This window comes from Calidris pugnax, unplaced genomic scaffold, assembly GCF_001431845.1.
Source record: "Calidris pugnax isolate Ruff unplaced genomic scaffold, ASM143184v1 scaffold157, whole genome shotgun sequence".
NCBI lineage: Eukaryota > Metazoa > Chordata > Aves > Charadriiformes > Scolopacidae > Calidris > Calidris pugnax.
This window is the reverse complement of record NW_015090992.1, coordinates 1,413,488-1,430,249: the sequence shown is the minus strand read 5'-3', so window position 1 is coordinate 1,430,249 and position 16,762 is coordinate 1,413,488. Positions and strand designations below refer to the sequence as shown.

The window sequence follows — 16,762 nt, the reverse complement described above, 5'->3', positions numbered from 1 at the left end:
TTGACAACCTCCCCTTGAATCAGGGAAAGCAGAGCCCACCACGTCAGCTCTTCAGCAAAATGCTCTCCGCCTCTGGGGCGGCTGAGCAGCCAGCACCCGCTGCCCGCCTTCCCCCCAGAAACGATGCACAACCACTCAGAGATGCAGCTTTTCTTCCAACACAACCTTTATTCACAACTATGTACAAAGGGAAGCTCCCGGAGAGAAGGGAGCCTCCGGAAGACAGCAGGGAGTGCACAGAGGTGGTGTGAGAGGTGAAAACCTCTTTCAGACTTTGAAGAGCAGAAGGTCCTTGAGCTGGTCTTGCAGCTCCTCAAACTCCCCCAGTGCCTTCGCGTAGGCTTGGGCATCCTCCGCCAGGCACTGGAAGAGGTTGAGTGGCTCAGCTTCTCGGGTGTCTGGGGCCAAGAGGATGTCCTCGGGCAAGAACTTGTTGCCAATGATGAAGTGATCGAGGCGTTTCTCCAGCAGGCAGCTGCGCAGGTAGGCCATGACATCCTGAAGCCGGATCACAAATACTGGCCCCATCCAGCTTGTCACGTGTATGAGGCTCAGGAGATCCATCACAACCGTCTTCAAGATGTCGGAGGAAAGGACTGTGCCTGCCAGGCTACTGGCACAGAGCTGGAGGCACTGGAGGTGGACACTGTCAGGTGGGGCCTGCCTGGCCACGTGGCTGAAGAACTTTGCCTCTGCCACAGCAAAGCTCTCTGCCCACATGGTGCCTGGGGTGAAGACAGCCTCTGGAGCCTGGCTGCTCAGGAAGAGGTCCGAGTGGCCGCGCTGCACCCCAAAGAGCATCTCCACACGGAGGGATCTCCCGGAGGCACTGGTCAGCTCCAGCTTGCAGGAGCGGCGGGAAGGCAGCAGCCTCAGCCCGTAGCGACGTGAATGAGGCAGCTCCTCCCAGGCTGAGGTCACCAAGCCCTGGATCCAGCGGGCGATCTTCTGGGCATCGAGGTAGCGGCCGGTGCAGAGCTCGTTCACAAGGCTGGAATCCTGATTTCTCTGCAGCGCCTCGTAGGGCTGGTGGACAAAGCACAGCATGTCCCCCACACGTGTGTCCTTTGTGCAGGTGCACACCAGCTCCACACGGACACGGTGCTTTTCTGGCGCGTCCCTCGCAGTGCCCAGCTCCAGGAGCTCTCTGCCCACATGGTGCCTGGGGTGAAGATGGCCTCTGGAGCCTGGCTGCTCAGGAAGAGGTCCGAGTGGTCTCGCTGCACCCCAACGAGCATCTCAACACGGAGGGATCTCCCGGAGGCACTGGTCAGCTCCAGCTTGCAGGAGCGGCGGGAAGGCAGCAGCCTCAGCCCGTAGCGACGTGAATGAGGCAGCTCCTCCCAGGCTGAGGTCACCAAGCCCTGGATCCAGCGGGCGATCTTCTGGGCATCGAGGTAGCAGCCGGTGCAGAGCTCGTTCACAAGGCTGGAATCCTGATTTCTCTGCAGCGCCTCGTAGGGCTGGTGGACAAAGCACAGCATGTCCCCCACACGTGTGTCCTTTGTGCAGGTGCACACCAGCTCCACACGGACACGGTGCTTTTCTGGCGCGTCCCTCGCAGTGCCCAGCTCCAGGTGGAAGGCGTGCCCACGGGGGGGTTTCAGGGGCACAAGCAGGGTGTACACAGCATCATGCCCACGGGGACTCCAGCCTTCAAAGGCGCTGCCCACCCCGATGGCTGGCTGCAGCACTGGGAAGAAGCTCTCGGACAAGCGCTTCTGCAAGGCACCGAGGAGATCGCCCACCAGCTTCTCCACTGCCTTTCTCCTGTAGGCCACGCTCCGCGCTGACCGCCGGACCTTGTCCCTCACCAGCCGCTCCACGTAATCGCCAACTTCTCTTTCTTCCTCCTCAGCCTCCCCCATGTTGCTGCTGGACTCAGCCTCCCCCGTGTTGCTGCTGGACTCAGCCTCCCCCGTGCTGCTGCTGGACCTCTCCTGCTCTTTGCTCCTGTCTGGTGCATGGGTCCTTTTCTTGAGCCACGCACTGAGCCTGATGAGCAGCACCAGGTATCCAGCAACCGCACTGAACTTGAAGGCAGCAAAGAGCAGGTCTTCCCAGGCAAGCCAACCGTATCCAACCATCACTGTGAGCCAGATGATGCTCAACAAAAGCAGGAGAAGGACTCCTGTCAGAGCCATGGCCGGCAGGAGTGGCGAGATCCTTTTCCAGAGCCTCAAGCAGAGCCCAAGGAGCGCCACTAGATCAACAACAACCAGGCAGCACTGACACAGCTTCGAGGATGTAGCAAAGAGGAGGACTCCCCACGAAAAGTCGCTCTCCTCCAGGATCACTGCCTTCTCCTCCACACTTGGCTCCATCTCCTCCAGGCTCGGCTTGGTCTCCTCCAGGCTCCTCTCCTCCACCTCGTCCAGCAGCCCAGTTATCTCCATCTTCTGGAGCTCCGCACGCTGCTGCATGTGGAACCCTGTGGCCTCATGCAGCCCATTGCCAACCATGGGCAGGAGCCGGATGGTGCTCAACATCATGAGAGGCAGCAGGACAAGGATTCTGGGTGAAGCCATGGCCCGCAGGAGTAGCGAGAGAGCCGCGAGCTCCCTCACCGCTGGCGCAGGCCGTACTGGGACAGCTGTACTGGGACAGCGCCTTTTATAGCCACCCCCATTGTGACGTGTTCCCTGGGGTTTCCCAGGGGCCACAGCGCATCACAGACACCCCTTGGGCCCCACCCCGGCTCAGCCACAGCCTGGGATGGTGAATGCAACTTACTTACCCCTTACAACTTATTTACAAGCCCTTGCAAGGCCCTTCGGGGCATACTCTAGCGCCCGAGATTGTTTGCTTTTGTCTCCTTGTGCGTCTGGGATTTCTTGGTGGGTTTGTTTTAGTTTTTCTTTTGTTTTCTTTTGGTTTTGTTTTGTTGGTTGGTTGTTGGCTTCTTTGTGATTGGACTCGATGATCTCAAAGGTCCCTTCCCACCATGAAGATTCTGTGATTCCTTCTTCTGCAATTGCTACACGATCAATGCCTTTTTGCTGTGAGCACTTTCATAGAATCATTCAGGTTGGAAGAGACCCTTGGGATCATCGAGTCCAACCATCTACCCTACTCTACAAAGTCCTCCCCTACACCATATCCCTCACTACTGCATCTAAAAGTGCCTTAAACACATCCAGGGATGGTGACTCAACCACCTCCCTGGGCAGCTGTCGTGGTTTGGCCTCAGACGGCAACAAAGGACCACGTGCAGCCGCTGGCGCAGAACAGAGCCCCCACGGCCCCGTGGCCGGGAGGGAAAAATCGAAATAAAAAGGCAAAACTCGTGGGTTGAGACAAAGGCAATTTTAACAGAACAAGAAAAAAGAGCAAGAAATAACAACAACAAGAACAGAGGGATATACAACCACAATTACAATACCGCCACTCGCCGAGCGCACCCTGGACGCCCCCAACCGCTCTCTTCCTCCGGGGGTCACCTCCTCCTCCGTGCCCCCCGAATTCCTGCCCCCCTCTTTCCCAGCTAGCTCCGGCTACCCCTTAAGCATGGCCCACATGGGATGGAATACTTGTGTCCCTGCTAGGTCCTGGGGAGAATTAACCCCATCCCTGCCAGACCAGGACATCATCCACCCCTTATTCCATACCGTTTCATGCCATGCCCAGATCCTACAGTTTCCAGTTGTATACTGTCAGTTCCTCCTGACATATAGATATATATATACACATATAGGTATAATGTCTTTAGTCTATGGGCCATCACTCTAAAATGTCTGTTGAGTTCATTTAACCCATGACTTCAAGCTCCATCTGTTAGAACTGTCTCTCAGGGCATGCAAGATGGTGTACATTGGGGCTGGACTGTTGCATGTTGTATCTTTTCTTTGGGCCTTGTGGCTGATGTATCCGGTGCAGCTCATGTCCATGGTCCATGGGCTGAAGACGCTGGTCTCATTGAAACTGCTGGGCGCCAGCTGCTGAGGTCAGTTCTGGTCTCTTCAAGGCTGCACTGTACTCGATTTTTCACCAGAGTCCATCAGTCATTAGTTGGGTGATTCCTACTATAGTAGAACCAATAGCAGTCACCAAAGTGAGATGTACAATGGCAGGGTCATTTAGCAATTAACATCATACAGTTTCATTCATTGGCTATTCTCGCCCAAAATCAGGTTCCCGTGTGGTACACACTGCACTTCCCCATCCTTCCCCATCACCCACCAAGTGCACCCGGGTCCTTGAGCAAAGGCAATCCCACGGACGGGTTTGCCTTTGCCTGAGGCAGGACTGACCCAGACTGTCTTCCCTAACACATTCTTCATGTGCACCACGGGGACTCTGTCTCCCTCCACGGTACGTGGGGGTTTAGACTGGGCAGGGCCAGCTCGGTTGCTAGATCCCCTGGTGTTAACTGGCCAGGTAGCCTTTGCTAAATGTGTATCCCAATTTTTTCAAGTCCCACCACCCATTGCTCTCAGTGCAGTTTTTAACAGTCCATTGTACCATTCTATCTTCCCAGAGGCTGGTGCATGATAGGGAATGTGGTAAACCCACTCAATACCATGCTCTTTGGCCCAGGTGTCAATGAGACTGTTTCGGAAATGAGTCCCATTGTCCGACTCAATTCTCTCTGGGGTGCCATGCCGCCACAGAACTTGCTTTTCAAGGCCCAGGATGGTGTTCCGGGTGGTGGCATGGGGCACAGGGCATGTTTCCAGCCATCCAGTGGTTGCTTTCACCATTGTGAGCACATGGCACTTGCCTTGACGGGTCTGTGGAAGCGTAATATAATCAATCTGCCAGGCCTCCCCATATTTGTATTTCAGCCATCGTCCTCCATACCAAAGGGGCTTTAATCGCTTGGCTTGCTTGATTGCAGCGCGTGTCTCACATCCATGGATGACCTGTGCAATAGTGGCCATGGTCAAATCCACCCCTCGGTCCCGAGCCCATCTATATGTAGCATCTCTCCCTTGACAGCCTGAGGAGTCATGGCCCATCGAGCTAAGAATAATTCGCCCTTATGTTGCCAGTCCAGATCCACCTGAGCCACTTCAATCTTGGCAGCCCGATCCACTTGCTGGTTATTCTGATGTTCCTCGGTGGCCCGGCTCTTGGGTACATGGGCATCTACATGACGTACTTTCACAACCAGATTCTCTACCCGGGCAGCGATATCTTGCCACAATTCCGCAGCCCAGACAGGTTTGCCTCTGCGCTGCCAATTCTGCTGCTTCCACTGCTGTAACCACCCCCACAAAGCATTTGCCACCATCCATGAGTCGGTGTAGAGATAAAGTACCGGCCATTTTTCCCGCTCGGCAATGTCCAAAGCCAGCTGAATTGCTTTCACCTCTGCAAATTGGCTTGATTCACCTTGTCCTTCAGTGGCTTCTGCAACTTGTCTTGTAGGACTCCACATGGCAGCCTTCCACTTCCTATGCTTTCCCACAATCCAGCAGGACCCATCAGTGAACAGGGCATATCTCTTCTCATTTTTTGGTAGTTCATTATATGGTGGAGCCTCTTCTGCACGCATCACCTCCTCCTCTGGTGACATTCCAAAATCCTTGCCTTCTGGCCAGTCCATAATCACCTCTAGAATTCCTGGGTGACTGGGGTTTCCCATTCGAGTTCGCTGAGTGATCTAGTAGTGCAATCTACTTACTCCATGTAGCATCCGTTGCATGATGTGTGGTATGGACCCTTTCTTTGAACATCCAACCCAGCACTGGCAGCCGAGGTGCCAAGAGGAGCTGTGCTTCTATACCAACCTGGCTTTCTGCCACAGGCTCCAGATAGGGCCGTTCTCTCCAGCTGCGGTGTAGAGCACATTTTTAACATCTTGTCCTGCCCGGACTGGCCCCAGGGCTACTGCATGGACTATTTCCTGTTTAATTTGTTCAAAAGCTTGTCGTTGCTCAGGACCCCATTTAAAATCATTCTTCTTCCGGGTAACTTGATACAGAGGGCTCACAATCAGACTGTAATCTGGGATATGCATCCTCCAAAAACCCACAATGCCTAGGAAAGCTTGTGCTTCCTTCTTACTAGTTGGTGGGGACATAGCTGCTATTTTATTGATCACACCCGTTGGGATCTGACAGCGCCCATCTTGCCATTTTACTCCTAAAAACTGGATCTCCTGTGCAGGCCCCTTGATCTTACCCCGTCTTATGGCGAAACCAGCTTTCAGAAGGATTTGAATTATTTTATGCCCCTTCTCAAAAACTTCTTCTGCTGTGTTACCCCATATGACAATATCATCAATGTACTGCAGATGTTCCGGAGCTTCACCCTTTTCCAGTGCAGTCTGGATCAGTCCGTGGCAAATGGTGGGGCTGTGTTTCCACCCCTGGGGCAATCGATTCCAGGTGTACTGGACACCTCTCCAAGTGAAAGCAAACTGGGGCCTGCACTCTGCTGCCAGAGGGATTGAGAAGAATGCATTGGCGATATCAGTTGTGGCGTACCACTTGGCTGCCTTGGACTCCAGTTCGTATTGAAGTTCTAACGTGTCCGGCACAGCAGCACTCAGCGGTGGCGTGACTTCGTTGAGGCCACGATAGTCCACAGTTAGCCTCCACTCTCCATTAGATTTCCGCACCGGCCATATGGGACTGTTAAAGGGTGTGTGAGTCTTGCTGATCACTCCTTGAATCTCTAGTTGACGAATCAGCTCATGGATGGGGATCAGAGAGTCTCGGTTAGTTCGATATTGCTGCCGATGAACCGTTGTGGTAGCAATCGGCATCTGTTGGTCTTCGATCTTCAACAGCCCCACAACAGAATGGTCCTCTGAGAGACCAGGCAAGGTAGACAGCTGTTTAACTTCTTCCACCTCCAAGGCAGCTATGCCAAAAGCCCACCTGTACCCTTTTGGGTCCTTAAAATATTCTCTCCTGAGATAATCTATACCAAGGATGCATGGAGCATCTGGGCCAGTCACAATGGGGTGCTTTTGCCACTCATTCCCAGTTAGGCTCACTTCAGCTTCCAGTACAGTCAACTCTTGGGATCCCCCTGTCACTCCAGAAATACAGATGCGTTCTGTCCCTGTATGGCTTGATGGTATTATCGTACACTGTGCACCCGTGTCCACTAAAGCTCTATACTTCTGTGGCTCTGACGTGCCAGGCCATCGAATCCACACTGTCCAATAAATCCATTTGTCCCTTTCTCCCACCTGGCCGGAGGCAGGGCCCCTCTAATACTGGTCATAGTATCCATTACTCGCTTCTTGCAGAAATGATCTGGACGTTCCTTCAAGGGGATCAGAAGTAGGCTCAGGCCTTCTATGCTGTCTGGGGAACTGCACATTGGAAACTGGGGCAGCACTTTTCCTGGAGGGATCACCTTTTGTGATTGTTCTTCCTTGCAGTCCCTGTACCCGTGCCTGTAGGACTGAAGTAGGTTGTCCATCCCACTTCCTCATATCCTCTCCATGGTCACGCAGGCAGAAACGACAGGGTGCTTCGTGTTGTGTAACCCCTGAATTCTCTATCTTGAGTGGAGACGTGTCTGCTTCTAACAGCCGAGATACTGGCTCGTACAGGTGGGGAGGACATATTCTCTTCAAGTTGCTGGAGCTTCCGGGACAGTTTCTCCACAGCTGAGACAAGGGGAGAAGAGAGACTTTCTTCATATTGCCGAAGTCGGGCAGCCACCTCATCCACCGTTCTCCATTCCATCACTGCCAATGAGTTGGCATATGATGATGGGGCGCTCCGTACAAACTTCTGCCACATGGACCTTGTGCACTGGACCTCATCAGGATCTGTGGGTGACTGTGCATTGTCCAGGTCACAATAAATCATCTCCCGCACGGCTAGTTCTCTCAGGTACTGGATACCTCTCTCCATGGTGGTCCACTCACTCGGATGGCATATAACATCTTCACTGAAGGGGTACCTTTCCCTCACACCTGATAGGAGTCGCCTCCAGAGGCTGAGGACCTGTCTTGTCTTTACAATTGCCTTGTCAATTGCCTTGCAATACCCCCCTCTCTAGACAGAGATCCCAGCTGCCTGGCCTCCCTACCCTCCAATTCCAAGCTACTGGCTCTGTTATCCCAGCACCGGAGCAGCCAGGTGACAATGTGCTCGCCTGGAAGTCGGCCGAAATCTTTCCGCATGTCCCGCAGCTCACTCAGGGACAGGGATCAAGTGATTGTCTCTGGTTCTGCCTCTTCCTCTTGTTCTCGTGATGACCCTGCTTCATTTTCATCCCTCACTAAGCGAACTGATTTCTTGTTGCATTTCTTCTTCTGGATAGGGGCGACTGACACGGGCACAGGCTGATTTTCTGGTTCAGTTGCAGTGACTGCCACTGGGGTTGGGGCAGCCGCAGCACCTGCTGCAGGGGCTGGAGCAGCCACAGCGTTGGTGGCAGGGGTTGGAGCAGCCACAGTGTTGGTGGCAGGGGTTGGAGCAGCCACAGTGTTGGTTGCAGGGGTTGGAGCAGTCACAGTGTTGGTGGCAGGGGTTGGAGCAGCTGCAGTGTTGGTGGCAGGGGTTGGAGCAGCTGCAGCGTCTGTCAGCCTGGTTTCCATCTCTTCCCCCTGAGGATGCTGCACAACATTGAGCAGTGCTTGGTAGATACTGGCCAAGGCCCAGCACAATGCAGTGAGCTGTGCCTCTCTGGAGTAGCCACAGCATTTTCCTTTCAAATATTCTACCACTTTATCAGAGTCCTGTAATTGTTCAGTGGTGAAATCCCAGACCATTGGAGGTGAAAAAATCTCTAGATACCTGCCCATGTTCTCCCACATGCCATGCCACCCATGACCCTCCAGCCTCGGGGCAGATCTCTTGGTGGTAGCCTTAAATAGTTGCTTAACCCTAAGCAAAAACTGAAACACATTCAGGAGACCTAGCAGTAGGACCAAACTGGTTTGCATGTCCCAAGGGTATTCAAAATTCTCAAAAACTGGCATATCCAGCACAAAAAAGGAGGTGAAAGAGCTGGGGAAAATATTCCCCCAGCTTCCCTCATAGACTCAGTGTGTTTATTAATAAATTCCCCGAGATATGGGCAGGAAAGTAGTGCTGAATAAACACCCCAACAAAACAATCTGAACAGAGATGCTATCATATCATAAGTTGATATAGCACAGGACAGCAAAATTATAACCCTGATCCCTCTCCCAGAAGTGATAAACATCATCACGGGCAGTACAAAGAACATGTAAGAGTTCACATAACACAGCCATGAAAACAAACGAAACAACATTGTGCCCAGCAACTAATACAATGAACACAGATACAAAATTCTTTTTAACATGCTCTGGTCAGATCTGCCGTAATCTCAACCCTCCGAGTGCCCCACGTTGGGCACCAAAAAGGACTGTCGTGGTTTGGCCTCAGACGGCAACAAAGGACCACGTGCAGCCACTCGCACACAACAGAGCCCCCACGGCCACGCGGCCAGGAGGGGAAAATGGGAATAAAAAGGCAAAACTCATGGGTTGAGACAAAGGCAATTTTAACAGAACAGGACAAAAAGCAAGAAATAACAACAAGAACAGAGGGATATACAACCGCGATGACAATAGCGCTCCCCCGACGCCCCCAACTGCTCTCCTCCTCCGGGGGTCACCGCCTCCTCCCCCCCAACTTCCTGTTCCCCCCCCTTCCCCGGCAGCTCCAGCTACCCCTTGGGCATGGCTCACATGGGATGGAATACTTGTGTCCCTGCTAGGTCCTGAGGAGAATTAACCCCATCACCGCCAGACCCAGGACAACACGCATGTTTCATGTGGTGCCATGAATCTTGGACTTTGGCTTTTAGGCACTTATCATAACACAGATGCATGGCAGTGTAACACTGATGCCCTGCTGTGATATTAAAACCACTAAAGGAATGTGAAGAGGCAGCTGATATCTCTGGTAGTGCTTTGTGGTGGATTTTCCACAGCACATCTGTGCATTAAAAGAAGTGAAATAGTTGATGTTGGAAGTGATGCCCAAAGGCTGAAGCAGTGCCGTGGTATGTAAGGGGAATCTGCTTATTATACAGTTTGTCCAGCATCCGTGAGCAGTACTATGTAATTATTTAATAATTACATTATTAAATTGTTAATAATTACATTATTAAATCACAAATTTTGCTTATCTTGACTAACCAGAAAGTTGCACTCCATCTTCATCTGCTTATAAGTAGACTTCCCCATTATTCAAAGAAACACCGTAAGTTTCCAGACCATATGTTTTCATGCTAAGCAGTTTTTTACAGGAAGTGTTGCTGCAGCTGAATCTATGCCAGGAGCAGGTCATTACAGTAATGCTGTTTCTCCAAGTGACTCCACCTCATTCCCTGGTGACTGAGCAAGCGCTTCTTCTCAGGAAGACTGGTACCTTGAGTTGAAAATGCCACGTGACGGAGAACTTAATGGATCCTGCCATCACCAACTCCTACTAGTGGGTTTCCTTATTTGCAAAATTTCATGTCTTGCCTTAGGTTGAACTGTGTCAGTTGCCAGTTCCACCTGCTCAGCTGCATTTGGCCAGCTTGCTTCATACTTTGAGGGACTTCCCGGGGTCACGCTGAAAGCAAAGTCGATCTCTTTAAATGGGCTAGTGTGTTCATTGTTAGTTTGCTTCCCAATGTTGATAGATAGCTAACATTTAATATCTGTTGTCATTCATGGGCACATGCAGGCACATATAAAATGCCCAACAGAAAGTATGAATTTATTATAAAATGCTGAAATCATAACTTCTCTGCTTTGTTTCAGCTATCATCTACCGAAGTTTGTCCTAAACCCACTGGTAAAACAAGCCTTGGCAAGATACCTGACCTTAATTTGTTGTGTTACAGCCTGCTTCATTTCCTGGGTCTGCTGGCAGCCTATGTTACTGCCTGAGCTGCTGTTACATAAGGAAAAGCTGTAATGTAAAGATGGATTTGAAGACCTACCCCACAGAACTTGACCGACAGTGAGCTCACCTGTACAAGTGCATCTGCTATTAGAAGAAATCAGACCGAACTGGCTGAAAGTACCAAATTTCCAACAAAATCATACAAACTCAGCTAATACATATGCATGAAATGCACTTGCACAAGGGGTCCACATGTACAAATACTTAAAAGTGAATGGCTATAGGCAATATCATAGCTAAAGCCAATAGGTTATGTAAATTCTAAAAATGAGTATGTGAATAGTCTCAAAATTGCATATAAGGAATCAAGACTTGTAAAATGGAGTCTTCCTTGTGCTCCCAGCTGAGAGGCATCTTTATGACCAGCAATTAGAAGGGGGCTTACCCAGTGTACACTTCTGCTGCCTTTTTTTTAAATTCAAGATGATGAGATCACAGCCAGGAACAAAAAACCTGAAATCAAATAGCCTCTATTGGCCATGAACTGATTTTCTTAGTGTTAAAAATAAGGCCTTTAGTATGAGAGTTTGTTCTGCTGTTTATCTGCAAGGGTTTTTTTGTTCAGTTGCTGTCTTGCAAAGTAGGTCAAATTATTGTGAGCAGCTTAAACTACTCCTATGATTCAATAGAAGGGTTTTTTTGCAAAATATTCTTCATACTGTGTATGTCAGGAAAGAAAGGCAAAAAATCACTGTATCAAGAAAGAAAGCAGAAAAGTATTCTTTGGCAGAAAATTGTTATCATTTCTGTGACGTTGTAGCTTACTGCCCATGCTAAAATCAGGGCCAAGTTACAAAGAAGCTATGCAATATCCTTGTACAAACGTCCTGAAAAGCTTATCACCATGATAGAAAAAGAGAAAATACAGGACAAGCCCAAGGTCAAAACAGAAAAAAAAAACCAAACCAGTCTGTGCTAAGGTCAGGATTTCAACCCAAATTTAAGGAGTTTTCATCACCTGTGATAAATGAGACAAAGTTAGACTTTAAGGCACCCGAGTTCAGTTAAGGAAGGGGAGTGGAAGCATGCTTACTCAGACAAAATACCAATGCCTAAGGACATTCCCCTTTCTGGAGCCCTTAAGTGACTGAGCATGAGCATGTTGTCTCCCTTGACTTCAGCAAGGCTTTTGACACAGTCTCCCACAGCATCCTCATAGATAAGCTTAGGAATTGTGGTTTAGAAGAATGGACATTGAGGTTGACTGAAAACTGGCTGGAAGACAGAGCTCAGAAGGTTGTGATTAGGGGCACTGAATCTAGATGGAGGTCCGTAACAAGTGGTGTTCCCCAGGGGTCAGTATGAGGTCCAGTCCTCTTCAATACATTCATCAACCGCCTGGATGAAGGGATGGAATGTACCCTCAGCAAGTTCACTAATGATACAAAAGTGGGAGGGATGGCTGACAACCAGAAGGCTGTGCCCCCATACAGCAAGACCTGGTGAGGCTGGAGAGTTGGGCAGAGAGGAACCTGATGAACTTCAACAAAGGCAAGTGCAGGGTGCTGCACCTGGGGAGGAATAACCCCCTGCACCAGTAGAGGCTGGGGACTGACCAGCTGGAGCGCAGCTCTGAGGAAAAAGACCTGGGACTCCTGGTGGGCAACAGGATGACCATGAGCCAGCAGTGTGCCCTCGTGGTCAAGAAGGCCAATGGCATCCTGGGGTGCATCAGGAAGAGTGTGACCAGCAGGTCAAGGGAGGTTATCCTCTGCTCTGCCCTGGTGAGGTCGAATCTGGAGCACTGTGTCCAGTTCTGCCCCCCCCAGTTCAAGAAGGACAGGAAACTGCTGGAGAGGGTACAGCAGAGGGCCACAAAGATGATGAGGGGCCTGGAGCATCTCTCTTGCAAGGAGAGGCTGAGGGACTTGGGTCTTTTTAGAGAAGGGAAGGGAAGGGAACACCTGCCCTTGGCAGGGAGGGAGGGAGGGACCCTGGGGCATCCAGCACCAAGGTGCCGGAAGGGAAGGGAAGGGAAGGGAAGGGAAGGGAAGGGAAGGGAAGGGAACCTAGATTCTAAATCTAGTTCTAAATCTAGATTGAGTTCAGATTAACATTAAAGTATTAAGTAGTTGGTAGTGTGGGATGGGATGTTTTTCAGAGTGTCAGAGAATCTTCACAGAATTCTGATTCTGGGAACAGAATCCAGTGGTGACTGTGTATATATTAATTTCCAAAGGAAATCTATGAACTACTGAATGAAGACAGAAGCTAAATTGATCCATCTGGCATTAATCAGAGCTAAAACAAGCAGAAGGATGTCCTTTGAACTCCTAATTGACATAGCCAAATGGGATGTTGTTGACCATTGATCACAGTCTATCACTGAAGTAAATGCTCATTTTCTCAAGTTCAGTTTGAAGGATGCCTACCAGCAATCTCTCAAATTCCATTTATGCAGCACACCAACTGGGAAAAACATCTGTTCTTAGACAAAAAGTGGCTGTATGATTTCTTTCCCTTTATTGAAGAATCAGTATCCATGAGAATTTGTGAAGAAATTACAATTAAATGGAGTTTTTCTTCCTGATATGTCAGCATAACATGTCATTGTCTTGGTGAGTAGAGATGTAATACCATAAGATGTACAGTGTATTTGAATTTCTACAGCTGCAAACCTGTCCTCAGATTAAACTACCTACTCCTCATCTATTTCTACTATCTGAGGATACTGAACATTTGTTCATCTGTCCAATGTTGTGTATATTCATTCATCACTTTCTCACTCACATCTTCACTGTTTTCTTCCTGTGTCACCAAACACCATCACATTTATGTGTCATTACTCACAGAAAGTAAGGCAAGAGTTTAAACTCCATGATCAGACTTCTCTTAGTTGCTTAACACAGATTCTGAACAGCCCTAGAACAGCAGGACTTTTGCATCCTGTGCTTTATTCTAATCATTCTGAAATTGTTACTTTTTCCAGGGTGGAGTTGGGGATTGGGGAAGAATCCTTTCTCTAATTTAACAGCTTGTCTGCCTGATTCGAAGAGGATTGGACAGTTGTGATAAATAAAAATAACTCACTTTCAGATTATCAATCCCTTAATCAAACCATAACCCTGTATTCAGTGCCCTGTGTTATAGATCCATAGATACACCCTCGGAGAGTGAAATTCTAGCTTTACAGTACACAAAAAATGGCTTCAGTCATATGTAAATTAACACACAGTAATTTTGGTTGAAATGGACTCTGGGAGGTCACTCAGTCCCTGCTAGCAGGACACAGGTTTCTCCAGCCTTTTGGGAGTTTTTGAGTAACAATGTATAAGCAAGAAGTGCTTTTCATTCAGTTATTTGTTAAGAAATACCTCAATAATCTGCTGTAGAGATCAAAATAGGACATTTTACTAACTCACTAATGCAACAGCTTGCTGTTGATGCCCTGGTTAAGCTGACCAGGATGGATTTTCATCTAAACTTCTTTCTTTGTTGTCCTGGTTTGAGCAACACAAGATTAAGTTATCTTTCAGTGATTTTATTTTGCAGTAAGTTCTTTTCTAATGCTTGGGAAAACTGAACTTCTGGAAGACTCCAGTGTCTGAACCTGTGAAAATACTTACTTCATAGCCAGCTATCGTACGCAGGTTTCAAGGTCTTAAGTGTTTTCGAGCCTTGCCAGGTGCGGGGATGAGGAGAAGCGAGACATGGGCACCCGGCCCCAACTCGCCAACAGGAGCACTTCATACTATGAATGTCATCTTCGGTGTAAATTAGAACGTTGCTAAGAAATTCTCCCTCTCCCTTGATAGTTGCAATCCTGACAACTTCTTGCCCTGATGTCGGACCCCTGAGCCCTTCCCTTCCTCCCGAAGCCGTAGGACTCGTAGTGTCCAGCATTTGCCATCCACTGCTGGGAGTGCACGGCTTCACACTGACAGAATGGGCCAAGGACGTTCCTTGTACCAGGTCGGTATAGGTTCCCTAGTATTATTCATGTTAATTATTTAGTCTTATTCTATGCAACTGTGAGAAACACTGACTCACATCTTAGAATTTAAAGAGGACAAAGTCACCACAGCAAAGGTTAAAAAAATAATAATTTATTAATATGAAACAGCGCTGAATCGGGTGCACCAAAAATAGATGCACGATGATCTTTTAGCTTTCAGGTATTTTATACCTTTATCCCGGCCGCTTGAGTTTGTGTCTCTCTTCTCATTGGCTGAGAAGTTGGAGCTCACATTCTTCCTGACCACTTGACCCACTACAGGTTTATCTTGCACTTTTTCCCATATAAGGCACACATACACCTATTCTACGAAATCATCATCCTAAACATGCCTTTGATTAGTTGATTAAGCTACACGTTATTTCAGAGTCTTTGCTACCATCTACTTGGCAGATTTACCAGACTGGTTTCTTTGGCCTTATTGATACACCTCTACCCTTTGGGTTTTTGTGTTGAAGGCCATGTTCCACTTTGTTTCTCTTCACCTAGGTAACGCTCTGTGAACAAGGATCCTTTGACAGACCAAGGGCATTTCTGGGGATTAACTGGATACAATTTATTAGACTCTACTATTACTAAGGCTTCTTTGTTAGTACTATCACACTAACAATGATACATCAATTAGCTGAAGCAAAACTTAGCTTATTTCCCACACAACCTGTTTGTATTCCAACCTTCAGCTTCCTTTTTTCCCTGATTCCCCTTCCCAGGCAGGAGGGGTCATCAGGTGACAGAATAATCACAGAATCACAGAATCTTCTAGGTTGGAAGGGACCTTAAAGATCATCTTGTCCAACCGTCAACCTAACTGACAAAAATAGACACCCGCACAACAAACAAGGAGCATCATCGCTAAACCATACCTCCCAGCACCAACATCAACCTGTCTTTTGAACACCTCCAGGGATGGTGCCTCAACCACCTCCCTGGGCAGCCCATTCCAGTGTCTGATAACCCTTTCGGTGAAAAAATTTTTCCTAATATCCAGCCTGAACCTACCCTGGCGTAACTTGAGGCCATTTCCTCTTGTCCTGTCGCCTGTGACTTGAGAAAAGAGACCAACCCCCATCTCTCTACACCCTCCTTTCAGGTAGTTGTAGAGAGCAATAAGGTCTCCCCTCAGCCTCCTCTTCTCCAGGCTGAATAACCCCAGCTCCCTCAGCCTCTCCTCATAAGACTTATTCTCCAGACCCCTCACCATCTTTGTCACCCTTCTGTCATGAATAACTGAAGATTTGTTGCTGATCAAATCTTAGTATTATCCTTTTCTGTTATGCATAGTGTAAGAAAGTCCTGACTTACACAAACTGCAATGCTATCAAAATGTGTCTATGTAAGTGAATGTTTATCCTTGTACTAACCAAATGCATGTAAGAGATGGCACAAGCTGACTATGCCACCACCACTTGTAAAACTCGCCTAAAGTCGGATTGTAATTTACTGACCAATTTAAGCAAGAAGAACGAGCCCATTGTGGCAGTCTTGAGAACTCCCTAACAAGAAGAGACGTCCACAATGTTATATTGCTAAACCACATGAGAATGTCCTGTTTTGACAAGATAAGCTTAACCCCAATGTTATCCATGTTTTAACTTCATACTAATTAATCAGGTAGAAGGGGAAGGGTATGAACTAATTTACAGCTGACATTGTCTTGAAACCGCCTTGAAGCAAGACAGACCAGATGGAGTAAAGATAACGGAAGAAGCAGAGGGGCGTACTGAAGATGTCGAACCCGACCTCTGTGAGGATAAAAAGAGCTATTCAGCTTGCTTGAATTTGCGAGCCTTGGTGGAGCTGCGACTCCCCGGCCGCCCAGCGCTGCTTTTGCTTTCCTACCTTAATAAATATTTAGTGAATCTATTTCGGACTTAGTTTTTTTTTTTTATTTTAACTATAACACTTCTCTGTCTAAACAGCCATAAATTGTTGCGGGTTCCTCAAACCACACCATTTGCGCAGCGCCGGC

At 48.7% G+C, this 16,762-nt stretch overlaps 1 protein-coding gene across 1 annotated transcript; it reads right to left on the bottom strand.

Annotated features, from left to right (window-relative positions):
- Positions 1-233: 233 nt before the first annotated feature.
- LOC106895375 (inositol 1,4,5-trisphosphate receptor-interacting protein-like 1) lies at positions 234-2,528 on the bottom strand. Its single transcript, XM_014954784.1, has 2 exons — positions 1,532-2,528; positions 234-1,109 (listed from the first exon to the last, which is right to left on the bottom strand). The coding sequence occupies exons 1-2, from the start codon at positions 2,526-2,528 to the stop codon at positions 268-270; spliced, it is 1,839 nt and encodes a 612-aa protein (XP_014810270.1). The 3' UTR covers positions 234-267.
- Between the last annotated feature and the right edge of the window lie 14,234 nt (positions 2,529-16,762).

Coding starts and splice junctions, on each gene's coding strand:
- LOC106895375 (XM_014954784.1), bottom strand. CDS start 2,528: ATGGCTTCACCCAGAATCCTTGTCCTGCTGCCTCTCATGATGTTGAGC. Junction 1,110..1,531: donor GCCAGAAAAGCACCGTGTCC/GTGTGGAGCTGG, acceptor GGGACGCGCCAG/AAAAGCACCGTGTCCGTGTG.